The sequence below is a fragment of the Bison bison genome, unplaced genomic scaffold (genome assembly GCF_000754665.1).
Source record: "Bison bison bison isolate TAMUID 2011002044 unplaced genomic scaffold, Bison_UMD1.0 scf7180017864266, whole genome shotgun sequence".
Lineage (NCBI taxonomy): Eukaryota > Metazoa > Chordata > Mammalia > Artiodactyla > Bovidae > Bison > Bison bison.
In genome coordinates this window covers 1,130,243-1,147,862 of record NW_011494838.1, presented here as the reverse complement: position 1 = coordinate 1,147,862, position 17,620 = coordinate 1,130,243, and the positions used below count along the sequence as shown (strand labels likewise).

The 17,620-nt window shown below is 51.7% G+C and overlaps 1 protein-coding gene across 1 annotated transcript in view; it reads left to right on the top strand.

The window, feature by feature from the left end:
- Positions 1–11,660: 11,660 nt before the first annotated feature.
- Positions 11,661–17,620, top strand: part of MYT1L (myelin transcription factor 1-like) — a 132,683-nt gene continuing 126,723 nt past the window's right edge. Inside the window, 3 exon segments of the mRNA XM_010848441.1 lie at positions 11,661–11,715; positions 11,884–11,917; positions 12,108–12,170. Coding sequence (XP_010846743.1) covers positions 11,661–11,715; positions 11,884–11,917; positions 12,108–12,170 — 152 coding nt within the window.

Sequence of the window (17,620 nt, the reverse complement as noted above, 5' to 3'; positions counted from 1 at the left end):
GGTAGAGCCACAGTCCCTAATCCCAGTGTTGGAAATGCGTTACCCCGTGAGCCAACCGAGGGGCGGGGCCTCCATGGGGCAGGGCCTCCGAAGGGGCGGAGCAAGGAGACCCGTGCCTCTGCTCAGCAGCTGGGGCAGCCCTGGGCCTAAGCAGCACAGTCAGTGTCTCACGGTTTGGAGGATGGACTCGAACCCATGGCCCAAGCTCAGGCTGGGCTGGTTCCTTCTGAGGCCGTGGGGAGGAGGGGGTGCCCCAGGCCCCTTCCCCAGCTTCTGGGGCTATGCTGACGACCTTCAGTGTCCTTGGTTTGTAGATGCATCACCAGAGCCCTGAGTAACGGTCACAAGACCCTCTCCCTGCCAGCATCCCTGTGTCCAAGTTCCCTTTTATCAGAACGCCAGTGACGCTGGAGTGGGCCCCCCCTATCCTGTGTGCCGTCACCCCCACTTGATCTGCAGCCGCTCTAGTTACAGTCAAGGCCACGTTCCCAGGTCTGGGGATTAGGATTTCCACCCACGACCTTTTGAGACCCAGCTCAACCCTGGCAGTCAGGCTGGGTGAGACATCGACAGACCTTGATGCTGATGGTGATGATTCCACAGCCCAGGAAGCTGGTCCCACGTCGGTCTGGTGCTGGGCATCTTAGCCGTCACCTCATTTAATTTCCCACCACCTAATGGGCAGGATTTGGACCCACGTCAGGAAGAGAACCTGGGACTCAGAGCAGCTGGGTCCACAGACCTCAAGCCTGGGGGGCCGCTGATCAAGGCAGAACCTGAGGCTGTTTGACAAAAACCGACTCACTCTCCCCACTCGCTCTGGAAAGAGGGTGAGTGAGAAACCCACTGCCTTCCGTGTTGCCAGGAATTAGGCTGCTCTCTCATTTCCACCGTCCCGGGGACGCATGCCAGGAGAAGGTGGGGAGTGGGCGGGATAGCCACGGGGCGTGTGTCGGATGTGCTCAGGGAAGAGAAGCCTCAGGGATGCTCCCACGGTGACTCTGCGCTGAGTCCTGGGGCATCGGAGCCGAACAGCAGCTGCTGGTCTTACTCCTGGGACACGGACTCGGCTCGGCCCGCTCCTCAAAGGGACAGGGGCAGGGTCAGGCTCCTCAAAGCCCGCCCCCCCCCCGCCCTGCTGGGGGCCTGTGGACTCTTTATCACCACCCCCTTCAGATCATTTAAGCAGGTAGATGCTGCGTAATTGCCATCTGCCTCCTGAAATCCACACCAAGACAGGTAGGGGCTGCCCTAACCCGAGGTAACCTGGCTGCTCATTGTCTGAACATCAGAGCTGAGAATGACTCGGGGGGGTCAGACACTTAGGGTGTACACGAAGGCCAGTCCTGTGTGGCTTCAAGCTTTTATATTGTACAAATAAGTCAATAAATATTAACATAAGCATAGGTCCATCCTACATTATTGTCCAGCAGGCCTGCTTCTCGCTCTTGACTCTAACGTCATTTTCCTCCTCTTGTCTTTAAACGCGACCTGCACGTAAGTACCCCCAACCACCCCCAGAGGCCACCTGGCCATCAGCAGCTGCAGCAGCTGTCCTGCAAGGTCCCAGATGCCCTTGACTTCTGCAGAACCCTATGCCTCGAGCCATCGCCCTGCTGGGTGCCCCGGGGGAGCAGGCCTGCCCCGACGAGTGTCCTTGTGCTCAGTCCCCACACGGCTTGGGTCGGGCTTGAGAGGCAGGAGGGGGAGTCCCCTGGTCCGTCCGAGGTTCCCAGGGGACCTCCCCAAGGGCTGTGCCCTCCCCTGCCCCTCACTCTCCTTCCCCAGCCATCTCCCCAGCCCTCTCCCCGCTCCAACATCCCACCACCCAGGGACTGACGGTCTGTCCCGCCAGGGTCCCCTGAGCAGTGATGCTGGCTGGCTCTGTCCTTGCTGTCCCCAGCACTCGACAGACGCCTGATGGGACATGCTCCCCACATCTTGTTTCTGAAGGATCAAGTCACTTAATCCTCACCAGGCTCCAGCTGAACCACAGTAAGTGCGAACGCTTCTTTCTCAGTTGGTATCCTGGAAGGATGTGCGGTGCATCCATGTCACCAGCCTTGTGGCCATTTTGTAATTCCTCCTCTCGTCCGGCCTGGTTGGACTTTAGTGACCACACTGATGCTGGGGTCCCCACGGGGCTGCTCCGACCTTGTCTGGTGGAGCTTCCTCGGCAGAAGGGAGTGAAGATGCTCCTTCAGAGGACTGTTGAGAAGCAGGGGCGTTAAATGTCCTCGGTGCACTGTTTCCTATAAATGTCCAAAATGTGAAAGGAGGGTTCTGCACCACTTCAAACAGATGAGAAAGCAAGCTGTTACACTACCAAGTGATAATGTATTTTTTGTCAGAAATAAGAAAAGCCACAAAGGAGAAGACATGAATGAGATGAGTGAATGTATGATGTAAGTTCTGGTGTAAAAAGGATCACGAGATGCCGGGGCAGCACAGTGAGGACCCCTGAGCCACCTAGCGGTGGGACTGCCCTCGCTTCACCCAGAGGGGACAGGGACTGCGTCTGAGGAGAGAGATGGTCCTCTTGCGAAGACAAACAATCACCAAAATAAATGCAAACATGTAACTGAGACAAAGCCAATTTGGGCATATAAAATAGGACTCTTGAAATTTTAAAACGCAGTTGAAGAACTGAAAGATATATTTGGAAAAACTTTCTGAAAGATGGAGAAGAAAGATAAAGAATGAAAAAAAAAAGAAAATGAAAAAGCCAAGCATAATAAGATCTACTTATCAGCAGGATGCGTGAGTGCTACGTGCTAAGTCGCTTCAGTCCTGTCCATTTCTTTGTGACCCCATGGACTGTAGCCCTCCAGGCTCCTCTGTCCATGGGATTCTCCAGGCAAGAATACTGGAGGGGGTTGCCAGGCCCTTCTCCAGGGGATCTTTCCGACCCAGGGATCGAACCTGGGTCTCCTGCTTGCAGGTGAATTCTTTACTGCTGGGCTACTGGGAAAGCCCTGCCAGGACGATACATAGGACAATTCAAATGCATTTAGTAGACATTCAAAACACACGCACACACAGTAAAGACAATAAAGGAGAAGTTAAAAAGGAAGGAAGAAGCACTTTCTCAGCAACCAGCAGGTTTCATGTCGTGTGTGCACCGAGTGCTGAGCAGCAGGAGCGGAGAACAGGTTTCCTCAGTGACCCGCATGCCCGGAGTTAGGGAGAGGGTGAGGGCGAGGGCAGAATGCCCGCGCTGCTGGCAATGAGATGGAGCAGAAACCCAGGGAGCTGCCCTCGCCCCGCCCTGGTGTCCTGAGGGCGAGGGGCAAGCGATGCCTTGAGAGCCCCCTGGGAGCTGCGTCTCCTCCTTGCACACGCTTGGTGCAGACACGTGTGATGTGTGATTTTCAAAAGCAAAAAATAATAATAATCACTCTGAGACCCTGATTTCCTAAATAAATGTCCCAGAGAAAATGTCTGCCACTGACTTTTACGCTTGATCTTAGGGAGAAGACCAAAAAGCGATGCCGTTGACTTTTAATGTTAAAGAAAAAAAAAACAAGCTCGGCTTCCACAAAGAGGGAATCGGTTCGGTTCTGAATCCTGGCGGCACCTGGGCAGGACACCTGACCCAGCCGTGGCTGCAGGCGTGGGTGTGGGTGGAACTCAGCCTGTCCCTGGGAGGGAACCTCTGTCTTCCTGCAGCAGAGACTCGGGTCTGGCCGCAGGGAGCCCCCTCCTAGTTTAACGACATCATCATGCGCCCTCCAGGGGCTCCCTGGCCTCGTGGCCTCTGCTCTCCCACGTCCTCTGCAGCGCGACTCTGGTTTCCAGAGCATATGCCCGCAGGTGTGCCACGGGTTTATGTGACAACTGGAGCAAACCAGAATCTCAAACCTGGTATAATTTACGCTGAGAATAGGAGTTGATCCAGAATCTCAAACCCGGTATAATTTACGCTGAGAATAGGAGTTGATCCAGAATCTCAAACCCAGTATAATTTACGCTGAGAATAGGAGTTGATCCAGAATCTCAAACCCGGTATAATTTACGCTGAGAATAGGAGTTGATCCAGAATCTCAAACCCAGTATAATTTACGCTGAGAATAGGAGTTGATCCAGAATCTCAAACCCGGTATAATTTACGCTGAGAATAGGAGTTGATCCAGAATCTCAAACCCAGTATAATTTACGCTGAGAATAGGAGTTGATCCAGAATCTCAAACCCGGTATAATTTACGCTGAGAATAGGAGTTGATCCAGAATCTCAAACCCAGTATAATTTACGCTGAGAATAGGAGTTGATCCAGAATCTCAAACCCGGTATAATTTACGCTGAGAATAGGAGTTGATCCATAATTAAGTTTGCTTGTCACTTGTTCATATATAACTTAATTGTTTAATTTTTAAATATTATGAGCTATTTATATGTGTATTTCTTGATAATGTTACTCACACTGAGTTGAATATCTGCTGCTTGTAAAGTGTTCTTATAGCTACAGTTTTAGAAAACAATTTATTTTAGAAAGGCCAACATCCGCATATTTCATAGTATCAAAACTGAGTGTTGTCCATGTACTAACTTGTTTTAATCTGTGTTTTAGTAGATTTGAAAAGTGAAAGTATTACTTGATTGGTTGTGTCTGACTCTGTGACCTTATGGACTGTAGCCTGCCAGGCTTCTCCATCCATAGGATTCTCCAGGCCAGAATACTGGAGTGGGTAGCTATTTCCTCCTCAAGGGGATTGTCCCAATTCAGGGATCGAACCCATATCTCTGTGTTGAAGGTGTGTTCTTTACCATCTGAGGCCACCAGGGAACCCTTCAGTGGATTATATTCTGTTTTCTCAATCACTGGTGTTACCAGTACCTATTGTACTGATAGGTATGGAATTTCTATTTTACCCAAACCTACTGTTTTAAAGTTTTGGGGGATTTTTTTTTCAGTTCTTTCATCCTCTCTTTTTCTTTACACCCCAAATAAACTAGTTTTTGCATATTATAGGTACCACTGTGCTGATCTAACTCTTCATTATTCTTTCTTCTGTTGTTCCCATACACTCACATAGCAATGTCGTTTCTATCTTGTTTTATACTGAATCACTCAAGTCTAGCAGAGTGCAGGCGAGTGACCCCCCTAGAAATGCTAGTTAATTAAAGACATCCCCATTTAGGAGCTATTTACATCACCGTGGCTGTAAATGAGAAAGTGGAACTCAGAGATGTTATGTAGGCATATTAGTAAATATATATACAGTGATACTATGTAAATTTGCTACCATTCACTGAGCCTTTATGGTTAGCTAGATCCTTCTTGTATATTATCTAATTTAGAGATTGAAAAATTCCAGGAGATTCATGCTTATGGACAACGAGCTCAGATTACGAGGAAGTAAGTGGTAGTGCTTTTGTGAGCCAAGTCCATCTGACTTCACATCTTTTAACCATTAAACATTTTACTGGTCACTTGTATAACATAATCTGCCCGGTTAGATTTAGGATTCATCCTGCACCAGTGCACAGGAGCACTATCTTCCTTTTGCCTTCTCTCGCTTCCTTTTTCTTTTCTCTATCAACAAAGCCGTTTTAACCAGCCCTGGGTGCAGCACCCAAGACAAAGACGGGCGATTTGGCTGCTCCAGAGTCTTGGGGACCCGAGTGCTGAGCCCTGGGACAGATGAAGCAGGAGAGTTTGGGGAAAGGTATTCCGAGGAGGAGGTGAGGGGATGTTCTTTTGTTCTAAATGGCAAAGTCGAAAAGAAGGAAGACAAATCTGGTGTAATTCCTTTCTCTTTCTGGGAATTTATGAGTTTAAGTCCTCTGCGGTCTGTGTCCTTGCAAGACACGCAGGTGCAGACTCAGTCCCTGTCTGGGTGATGAAATCAGGCCTTGGGAAGATTAAGTGTAAAAGGGAAGGATTTACAGCTCAGCTCTAAGGTCAACAGAGGCAGACAGGGCAATGGGCTCCCAGGTAACAGGAAGGATGGCTGAGTTCCAAGGACAGTGACCCAAAAGCCTCTGACTCTTTCTTATTTGACTCAACTACCTAGTGGCCTGTTGTTCAAAACAGGAATTACAAAGCCAGTTGATGTCCCACTTGAGCATTTTGCTGTTGTCTATGGCAAATGGGTTAGTGTGCTGAGAGGTTTTCAGTTCCTATAAAACAGGAGTGAGCGGCAATGGGCCCTTTAGAATGGCAAACCAGTATGAGGGAGTGTCCACGGCACCTGTTGGGGTGAAACATTTTTGGGTGAAAGTCACCACCCAAAGGCTCGTCTGGGACCCCAGGACTCAGATTCCTGCTCCTGGTCTCAGTTCTTCCCATGGTGGGGGGCAGAGAGGGAGCAGTGTGAACACCCAGCAGCCCTGGGACAGTCCTGCCTGGTGGGGGGAGGGGGATGGTGTGAACACCCGGCAGCCCTGGGACAGGCCTAGACCTTCAAGCAAGAGTGCGCAGATTCTCCATGGCTCTCCCAACAGCTAACTATGGAGCTTTGAAAAAAGAGTCTCAACCTCTGAATGTGGGTTTCTTCACTCCGAAAGTTAGGGTCATTTGGTTGACAGGTAAATGATGTAATGGACAAGAAAGTGGTATTGACCAGAGTCCCCTGGTTCCACAGACGTCACAGAGACCAGCCGTGTCTGATAGCCCCTGAGCCCCCTGGAGAAGTCACAGACTAAATAAACAGGGCCACCCTCAGATTCTGGTTAGGAATGACTTTGCTGTGTGCCGGGGCCTGCTCCTGCCCCAGACGTGGAGAGGAGAATCCAGTAAGGAGGTCTGGAGGGCTCAGCACTCATCCCCCGGACCAGGAGTTCTAGAACCTTCTCAGTTGGCGAATGTCCCCAGCCTGCACGGATGACTTGACTAGCAGGGAACAAGTCTTCCCAGACAACCCAAGGGAGACCCTTTCTCGGAGTCTGAGCAGGAGCCCCAAGTCCAGAAGGACACTTCTCTAAGGGATCATTGTCCATCGATAGGACAGCAGACACGGTCCCTCGGGAAAGCTGGAGGGTCCGTGGTGACTGCAGAGGGCACACTCTCTATCCACCTGTCCTCCTGGTGTCATCATGAAGTCACTAGGTGCTTTACCATGTGGTCCCTGTTTCGTAGATGGAGAAATCGAGGCACAGAGAAATTAAGTGACTTCGCCACAGTTGCAGGCTGGGGAGGACCCGGACCAGAGCAGAGAGACCTGATTGTGGGCCTGTGTCCTGCCCACGGAGTCACGCTGCCTCCATTCCTGGGAGAGAAGACTTCCTGCAAGGTAACCCAGCTCCCCCAGCAGCTACTCAAGGATGCCTACATCCATCATCTCTGATTCTCCCTGATCTTTCCTGGTAGATTTCTTATGAACCCAAACTTCCCAGAGTCTGCATTGAGATGAGGAAGCAGCTCCCATCATGTGAAGCTGTGCGTGGAGCCGGGTCTCAGTTACCTAGGAGACGGAGACCGGGGACAGGGCAGCTGGCAGGAACGGCTCCACTCAGCTTGATCTGCAAGCTTGGTGGTGCCAGAAGCACCTCGTTTCTCTTCATTACACCTTCCCTGACTATCCCACCGCCACACAGGTCCCACCGCTGCCTGCGGCCTCCTCCCCGCCTGATGATACTGGAGCAGTGAGTGGCCGCAGGTTGGGGGCAGCGGGTGAGAGGCAGGGCCGGCTAATGGCTGATGACAAAGCGGCTTCTGCTTGTGAGTGGCCAGGGAGTGGAGGAGGGAGCTGGGAGCTCAGGCTCTGGGTCAAGTCTGAGCTGCCCACGGTGGAGACCGAAGCCCCAGGGTTCCTCCTCCCTGTCTGTGCAGAGGGAGAGCATGACGGTGGGGAATGCGGGTTAGGAGGACAATGGTCTTCATGCTCTTGGACCCCACGTCCAGCCCCTCCTGGGGACACGGTTGTGGCCTGGAAGTTGCTCAGCCGCCAAAGCTTGATGGAATCCATGAATGTGCAGCTTTTTGGTGCAGTTAATATTGTTATCTTCAGTACAGCTCAGCCTGACCAGTGCATCTTTTACCACGGGGATCAAATAATAAAATAAGTCCTGCTCCGGATGTAAAGTTAACAATTTACAACACAATTCACTGAGTCGTTCTATGGCTTTCATTGGTTCAACAGCAAATTTCTTACATTCTAGGCTTTAAGTATAAAACCATTTAAAGCTCCCCCAAAACCCTCTCTTTATTTTTAAAATAAACATTGGGCTTAAATTTTTTTTAAATGTATGCTGAAATAGTTCCTTCATGGTGATTTTTCTAAGCATGATTCACTAGAGAGAGAATCAGAAACCCAGGCGGTGGTACCCGGTTGCCCCTTCCCCAGGCCCAGCGGAGTCCAGAGCCCGTACATAGGTCAGAAGCCTGCATACCGCCACTCCTGTGTCACCAGCAAAGCTCCTACAGCTCAGGTCTCAGCCCCACCCGAAGGGCAAATTCAAAGCACAGCTTGCCTGAACTTCCAATGGAAAAGGCCGGGTGACCATCAGCGGGGTGGGCACGGGGCAGGGGCCTCGCCTGCACTCCCGGTGTAAACCTGGGCAGTGCAGACCCCTGCACACCTCATGCCCTGAATTGTGCGCACCTGGCTGAACCTGAGCCTCTCTGGGAGTTTCTGAACATTGAAACTTGTGTGAGAGGGGAGTGTGCCTCTGTCTCACGATGTCACTTGGCGGCCCCACTGGCTGAAGGGGGAGAGACTCCCCCAGTGCTTCATTAGGCGTGGTCTACAAGTTATCTCCTGCAACCTTCAGAGAGGAGGTTTATTCTTTTACAAGAATGTATGAAGTATTTATACAAATAGATATATTTATACACACACACACACATATATATATATATATTATTTGAACTGAAATATAGTTGGGGCTTCCCTGGTGGCTCAGACAGTAAAGAATCCGCCTGCAATGCAGGAGATTCAAGTTCAATCCCTGGGTCGGGAAGATCCCCTGGAGAAGGGAATGGCTACCCACCCCAGTACTCTTGCCTGGAGAATCCCATGCACAGAGGGGCCTGGGGGTACACTGTCTGTGGGGTCACAAGGAGTCAGACGTGACTGAGCGATTAACAGTTTCATAGTTCATTTACAATGTTGTGCTAGGAGTGTACAGAAAAGTTACTCAGTCGTACGTAAATCTGCACGTGTTCTGTTTCAGATTCTGTTCCTTACGTGGAATTCAGTTCCCTGTGGTATACAGTAGGTCCTTGTGGGTTATCCACTTTATGTATAGTTCTGCATATATGTTTATCCCAGTGTTAATGGACGCTTATTTCTCAGCACAACACACTACAGGGCCGGGAGCTCAACCAGGGCTGGCCCTGGATAAACAGAGCGTCCACAGAGGGACCAGCGGGGTGGAGCCTTCCCACAAAAAGAGACGCATGTTAGTGGGGGCTGGTGTTCATTAATTGAGGGGTTAGTTGCAGGCTTAACTATCCACCTAGAAGAAAATAAGTTTGTCCCCAATATATACGAAGAAGGATTAAAACCTAAATGTAAAACGTAGAACAGTTCTTAGGCAACCGGCAAGTGAGCCAGGGTTTTCGACTCCATCTCACAGAGCGATGGCCTCCACACCCTGTGGTGCCAAGTCCCCAGCCCAGGTGATGCCCAGGCTTATTTCAGGTACAGCAGGAGCGAAATGACAAGGGGGAGTCTCCGCCTCCACGGCGTGACCGGCCGTGCCCCTCTGAGGCTCTGAGGTCCGCACCCCCAGTAACCCAAGCGCCCAGGTGCCCTGAGCTGCCCAAGGCCTTTGCACATCCTGTTCCCTCGCCCGAAACATCTGCCCCAGCCCTTTTTTTAACCTGAATCCTGAAGTTTTCCCTTAAAGCTCAGCACACATTTCAAACACTAAATGAGCTTGTGCTTTTTATTATATGTATTTTTACTACTCTGCACACAGAGTGATGAGTAGGTATTTGTTGGTTGGTTGATATGAAGGCTCAGGCCAGAGATGCCCGTTCTCCAGGGATTCTCTGCAGAGTCTCGACGTGCTGAAGCTTTGCTCCAACAGCAGGTCCACCGGGTCTTTCTGTAACATCAGCTAGCAGAGTCACAGGAATCTAACTAGTCTTCTCCCAGATTCTGATGTTTCTTGTCATAAATTGTGGAGGAGGTGAACTCTGCATCCATGGTATCTCTTTTTTATTTTAATTTTTTAAAAATTGTGTTAGAGTACAGCTGAGTTACTTGTATTAATTTCCTGTATTAATTCTTGTATTAATTTCTGTTGGTGGTGGTTTAGTCACTAAGTCATGTCCGACTCTTGCAACCCCATGGACTGTAGCCCACCAGGCTCCTCTGTCCATGGGATTCTCCAGGCAAGAATACTGGAGTGGGTTGCCATTTCCTCCTCCAGGGGATCTTCCCTACCCGGGAATCAAACCCGATTCTCCTGCATTGCAGGCAGATTCTTTACCTACTGAGCTATGAGGGAAGCCCAATTAATTTCTGCTGTAGAGCAAAATGAGTCGGTTATAGACACAGATAAATAGATAACAGACTGTTTTTCACATTGCTTCCATTATGGTTTGTCGCAGGATGCTGAACAGTCTCCTGTGCTATCCAGTAGGACCTTGTGTCTATATGTGCCTACGTTAGCGCGACAGTTTGCATCTGCTAATCCCAGACTCCCGTCCTTCCCCCCCACCCCCCTGCACACGTGATTTTGCCATGTCTGTCCCACCTAGAATACAGCTCTGGCCACACTGGCTGTGTGTGCTCAGTCACTTTGGTCGTGTCCAACTCTTTGCGACTCCATGGACTGTAGCCCGCCAGGCTCCTCTTGTCTATGGGATTTTCCAGGCAAGGATACTGGAGTGGGTTGCCATGCCCTTCTCCAGAGGATCTTCCCGACCCAGAGATTGAAGCCCCATCTCCTGCTGGACAGGGTGACAATTGACCCAGGCCAGAGTGGGATCTGGTGAGAGGAGCTGTCATCTTTACTGCTCTTCTCTTGTTGACCCTTCTGATGTGCTGAGTGGAGTTCTGCAATGAGCGGTTTTGCTGTGTTTAAATTACTTGCATTCACCCTTCCAGCAGTGTGTTTTTAACTCAAGGAGGAAGTGTAGACAGTGGCGGTTTTCGGGGCCCTGCACCAAAGCTGCCACACGGATGATCTTGGGCAAGTCCCGGGTAAAGGGAGCAGAATATAGATGCCACCCTTACAGAATTGTGTGAGGATTGTGCAAGGTAGTAGATGGAGACACCCTGCTACCTCCAAGTGTAAGTCCTGCCATGACCACCAGGAGGGGCCATGACCCTGGAAAGCGCCCTGATGGTTCAGACCAAGGTGGCTACCAATCGCCCCCAGGTCTAGACCACAGTGAGAGTAGCCGCCAGGAGAAAGCATGTCCTTCTGACACCCACTGCTTCCCACATAGGTCCCTGACCAGGTTAAACACTTCAGCTACAAGGAGATGGCGGACATTATATGTGGATGTTTTTCCTTCCTGCAAACCTCACCGCTGTCTACTGTATTCTCCGTACAAGTGCAACTCAGGTTGACTGACCCGCATGTGTCCTCATCAAAGTCTTCCCCTGCAGGGCCCCTGCAGGACCAAGGTCTTGCTTGTTATTTTTAAACATCGCGGGTAGACTGCCTGGCCCTTCCCCAGCGGCCGACCCCCCCTTCACAGAGGGACACTGTCCCTAAGACCCCAGCAGGGGAGCACGCTGACCGCCTTCTCTCCCTGCAGATGGAGGTGGACGCCGAGGAGAAGCGGCATCGCAGGCGATCCAAAGGGGTCCGAGGTACGTCCGTGCCTCCCGGCCCCCGGCGCCCTGCTGGGGTCACCTCCGTCCTGCAGAAGCCCTCCATCTGGGCCTCTGGGGGGTTGTCTGTGGCAGGGGGGGGGGGGTAGCGGCGAGGGGGGTCTAGCGATGGAAGAGAAATGAGCGTCTCTTTTCCTCTCTCTGCAGTTCCCGTGGAGCCGGCCATCCAGGAGCTGTTCAGGTCAGTGGTCCGCACGTGTGCCCAGCGGCGGTTCAGAGAACGCACCCCTTGATAGAGAGCGGGCTTCCGCGCTCCCCGGGGCCCGGGCCTGCCCCCGCCCCCCAGTGTCCGGCCTTCCCTGTGAGTCCGCACCCCCGCCCCCGGCCCGCCATCCAGGGGGCACCTGAGTGACCGTCCGTTCCTCTTGCAGCTGTCCCACCCCCGGCTGTGACGGCAGCGGCCACGGCAGCGGGAAGTACGCGCGACACAGGAGGTAAGGCCGCGGTCTCGGCGCGGAGCCGCGCGAGTCGCGGGCGCCGCCTTGGCGAGGCTCCCCTGTCCCCCGGACCCGGGGCTCTTGGAGTCGCTCCGACGGCCGCCTGGGGCAGCGTTTGCCCACCCGCGGGGGACAGGCGGGGTCCGCGCGGCCCGCCCCCGGTTCGCGGGGGCCGGGGTGTCTGCTCCCGCTTTCTCCTTCTGTAGCTCAGGATGGTGACCCTCGGGTGGTGGAGTGAAGGACGGCCTTCCTGGTCTTTCAGCGGGAGCTCGACCCGTCCGGGGGAGGAAGGCCAGGCCCCAGGCGGCTGCGGGGGACGGTCTGGGCCGGAGCGGCCAGGCCGGGCCAGGCTCCAGGGGCTCAGGGGCTCCAGGGCTCAGGTGATGTTGCCCGTCAGCCCAGATTTCAGGCCTGCGGCAGAGACGATGAGGGGACACCGGGAGCATGGAGCAGGGAGGGGCTTGTGGCGGCAAGGCTTCACGCCAAGGCTGCAGGGCAGGGGCAGGCCGGCCGGAAGGTTCTCGTCTCGTGGGCCCCCGGCCCTGTGGTAGGAGGCAGCTTCCCCTTTGTGCGGAAGGTCGCGGCCCCGGTGCGTCAGAAGCGTGCACCCGCCAGGGCTCACCTGTGGCGGACTCCCAGACCCAGGCTGAGAGCTGTCGTCCGGCCAAGCAGCCTTCGGGGCCGGGCCGGGTAGGCGGGCCCAGGTGCTGCAGCAGGTGCTCCAGCCCCCAGGCGGCAGTCCTCGCGGCCTCGCTCACTATTTCCTTTTCAGCTGAGCGCTAATTTACCGGTGAAATCAAGCAATTATGATGATTGTCCTTCAGCAAAATCAAGGGAAAATTACAAATTACTCCAAAATCCCCCATGCTAGCATTTAGGGAGGCAGGGAATTTTAATGGGCACCCACGATGAAACGGTTTCAGACTGGGGGAACAGCTAGCCATGGTTAAGAGAATTTTGTGACTTAAATTATTATATTTAATGTATTATATTCTTATCTTACTGTGCAAAATTATCGAATTATCTGATTTAAATACATGGTTTATTTCAAGTATTTGCTATTTGATGAAGTATATATGTAAATTCTTTTTGTAAAGTCCTGTTTTTAAAACCTGACTGGTTTATGTTTACGATGGAGAAAAACAAGTTAGCCAACTGGGATTCTCCAGGCAACAATACTGGAGTGGGTCGCCATGTTCTCCATGGAAACTTCCCGACCCAGGGATCGAACCCAGGTCTCCGGCATCTCCTGTATTGGCAGGCGAGTTTTTTACCACTAGCTCCACCTGGGAAGCCCAATCATCTCATGATTAATCAATAGTTAAACTTGATTATATTGCTACTAGAAGGAATGATTAAATTTGGCTAAAAAGTTTTAATTAGATGTCAGCTAGTTTTAATTAGGTGTCATAACCACACTTTTGCAGGAATACTCATGAATTTCCCAAAGAATTGACTATGCTATGCTAAGTCACTTCAGTCGTGTCCCACTCTGTGCGACCCCATAGACGGCAGCCCACCAGGCTTCCCCGTCCCTGGGATTCTCCAGGCAAGAACACTGGAGTGGGTCGCCATTTCCTTCTCCAATGCATGAAAGTGAAAAGAGAAAGTGAAGTCGCTCAGTCGTGTCCGACTCTTAGCGACCCCATGGACTGCAGCCTACCAGGCTCCTCCATCCATGGGATTTTCCAGGCAAGGGTACTGGAGTGGGGTGCCGTTGCCTTCTCCGAAGAATTGACTCAGGCCTTTGTATTTCTACCCACAATGCACCCCATGATTGTGGACCCCATGATGAGTCCTGTGGGATTCGGGCTGTGTGTACAACCTCCCCGGGGTCCTCTTCCTGTATAGAAAATGGTGCTTAGGCTGAGGCTGGGCCAACTGAAGACAGCCAGGCTCCACCCTCCTCTGAGACTCAATGCTGATGAGAGTGCAGAATGCCCTGAATTGTGCAGGAGCGAAGTAGATGAAATTTTAGAGAATATTCACAGAAGCAGCCAAACTGGAAATTTTTAAAACAAAAATAATTTTAATTTTTAAATTTAAAATGGCGTTATTTTCACCATGAGTCATAATGTATACAGTTATTGGAATTTCCACTATTTTACTAGTGGAAAGTAAATAGTGAATCAGGAGGCATATTGGGGGTCCCAGAACACAGTCTTCCCTTTGCCACTAGTGACCCGGGGCTTTGGGTGAATTATTTAACTTTTGTATGTCCTTAGTCACTCAGTCCTGTCCGACTGCTTGTGACCCCGTGAACTGTAGCCCGCCAGGCTCCTCTGTCCCTAGGATTCTCCAGGCAAGAGTCCTGGAGTGGGGTGCCATTTCCTCTTCTAGGGGATCTTCTCCACCCAGGGATCACATGCTCGTCTCTTGCCTCTCCTGCATCAGCAGCAGATTCTCTACCAGTAGCGCCACCTGTACTGGCTTCAGTTTCTTTGGTTTTAAAACAAGAAAGTTGCGGACTTTGTTGCGTGCCTGCTGAGTCACTCAGTGATGTCCAACCCTCCGCGCCCCCATGGACTGGAGCCCAGCAGGCTCCGCTGTCCATGGGATTCTGCAGGCAAGGAAACTGGAGTCGGTTGCCATTTCCTCCTCCAGGGGATCTTCCCAACCCAGGGATCGAACCCGAGTCTCTGACATCTACCTTCACTGGCAGGCAAGTTCTTTACCACTAAGGCCACCTGCGAAGCCCACAGACTTTGTTATGTAAAGCTGATTACCATTCAGAATGCCATGTCAGAGGTAAGATTCTCTCCCAGGAGTCTCACTGAGGTATCAAGTAAGGCTTTCTACGTTCTGTTTGTCAATGGCTATATATTATCAGTAATTTTAAACTAAGAGGTGACATTTGAATTTCTCAGACTGAAAAGGTGGTCCTTGTAGTAGGTAAGATTCTTGTACACATCAACATCTTCTGACTGTAGCTATTTCAAATTTGTGAGATTTCAATTATATCTGGCTTTGTCTCTTTCATTTTGAAAAGACAGTTTCTGCGCTGTGACAGCTGCTCTCATGCACGTAAATGCCTGCACCCCCAACACAGGTGTCACCTTGCCCCCTGCTGAGGCTCGGCGCACCTGAGACATCTTCAGATAAGACCAGTGCGGCGGCCTCAGTCTGGGTCTTGATGAAATTGCCCATCATTTCAGGTTTTTACTTGGAGAAGGAAATGGCAGCCCTCTCCAGTGTTCTTGCCTGGAGAATCCCGTGGACAGAGGAGCCTGGTGGGCTACAGTCCACGGGGTCGCAGAGAGTCGGACACGGCTGAGTGGCCAACACTCAGGTTTTACTGATGCACTTTTCAATGAATGTACTCCTGTTAAGGCTACAGTTTCATTGTACTCACTCATCATGTCAGTTTGTAGCTGAGAATAAAAGACATTCTTTTAGTATATTGATATCTAGCTATTTGAACATGCAAAAATTAATTTGAGGCAGGTGAAGGGAGTCAACAATGTAAAAAATAAAATTTTTTGGAAATTTGATTTCAAGTAGTAAAATGAAGTCTACCAGGTAATCTTTATTTTAGCATAATTCCTAAGAGAATCAGATACTGGTCAGAGTTTCAGTGCGCCATTTCACCGCTTTGGAGGGCCTGCATGGCGGTGGTCATGGCCCTGGGCGGTGGCTCTGGTCCCGGACAGTGGTTGTGGCCCTGATCGGTGGTCATGTCCCTGGGTGGTGGCTGTGGCCGTGGGCAGAGGTCATAGCCCCAGTCAGTGCCCGTGTCCCCGGGCAGTGTCTGTGGCCCTGGGCGAAGGCCGTGGCCCTGGGCGGTGGTCATGTCCCTGGGTGGTGGCTGTGGCCCTGGGCGGTGGTCGTAGCCCCAGTTGGTGGCCGTGGCCCTGGGAGGTGGCTGTGGCCCTGGGTGGAGGCCGTGGCCCTGAGCCATGGTCTTGCCACTTCAGTGGGGATTTGGTTTCCTGTGGATGCTGAGATGGGTGACGTTTTCCCTTGGTAAGGAAGGCAGAGCTGTGGGTTCATAAGAAACCGGAAATAGAGGGCAGAGGAGGACCAACCGCTGGGTGATGCTTGTGAAGTTCAATAGTCTGAATTCTCAGGGAATTCACGATTTACAGTCCTGGTTAAGAACGAAGGGGTGGGACTTAAACTTCTAATATCATTTTATTGGATGTTCTGCCTTATCCAAAAGCCGTATCCTTGAACTACAGATAATCGACTCAGGGCATTTGTTTGTGTCAGTCATTCACAGTTTGAGCTGCCTGATAAGCATACACACAACTGCACAAAGGCTGAGTCAGAGAGAGAAACTGGGGAACACATAAGGGAAAGGAAAACACAGTTTTACCAGAAACTCCAGGCACCTCAGGGGCTTGGGCGTAGCACCCCACGTGGTGCCGAGTCGCCGAGCAGTCAGGGTGAGAGAGGAGGAGCAGTGCCAGGCCCTGCGTCCGACGCAGGCGTCACAGCCCTTCCTCCTCCGGGCCGCCCTCCTGGACCTGAGGCCCATCTCTGGATCCCTGCACACTGACCACAAGGGCCCCAACTCAGTCAACATTTTCATGCCCTGCTGCGTGTGGTCAGCGTCCCTCGTGGCTCAGACAGTACAGAATCTGCCTGCAATGCAGGAGACCAGGTTCGATCCCTGGGTTGGGAAGATCCCTGGGAGAAGGAAATGGCAACCCACTCCAGTATTCTTGCCTGGAGAATCCCATGGACAGAGGAGCCTGGCGGGCTACAGGGGGTTGTAAAGAGACACAACTGAGTGACTAACACTTTCACATGCACATGATCAGGGACAAAACCACCAGCCTTTATCTTCCAAAACATTGTTAGTATCCAGACACATGACTCCGATTCTTCTAGGCTCTATATTATTAGCACGTAATTATGACAAAATCATCATGGAATCTGCAATCAAGGCCGGAAGTAATTCTTCACGAACCAAAATGCAATCTCAGTCTCTGTCCACAGCAAATCCCGTCTCTTCCTTTCCACTCAGTCTTACATCTCTTGCACACCTGACTCTGCACACTCCACGGCCCTGAGTACACACGGCTTTTCGAAAATGGTATTTATGTGAGAGATGCTGAAGGTAGCATCTCAAACGTGATGCGGGGGCCAATCCCAGAGCTGCCTTTGCAGGTGCAAAACTAACCCTCCACCATCTAAGTAAGTTCCCAGAGTCTGGTTCTTAGACACCCAGGTTCAGGGAGAGGCGCATTCTGGATCCCTGCTCTCCTCCTGGGACCACCTTGTTCCTGCTCTGCAGGCAGACAGGTGACCGTAAGCGTCTAAAACAGCTGTGGGTGATGGGTGAAAAGAGCATTTCCAGGCCTACAGCCTGGGTGGCAGGAAGAAAATGAAAGACGTGGAGGAAGAGTCCGTGAACCTGGAGTTGAGAAGTCGCTGGGCTCTGGGTTGGTTGGCTGGAAGACTGCCTGTAGGGAGGGGAAAAGGACACAGAGCCAGCCCAGGAC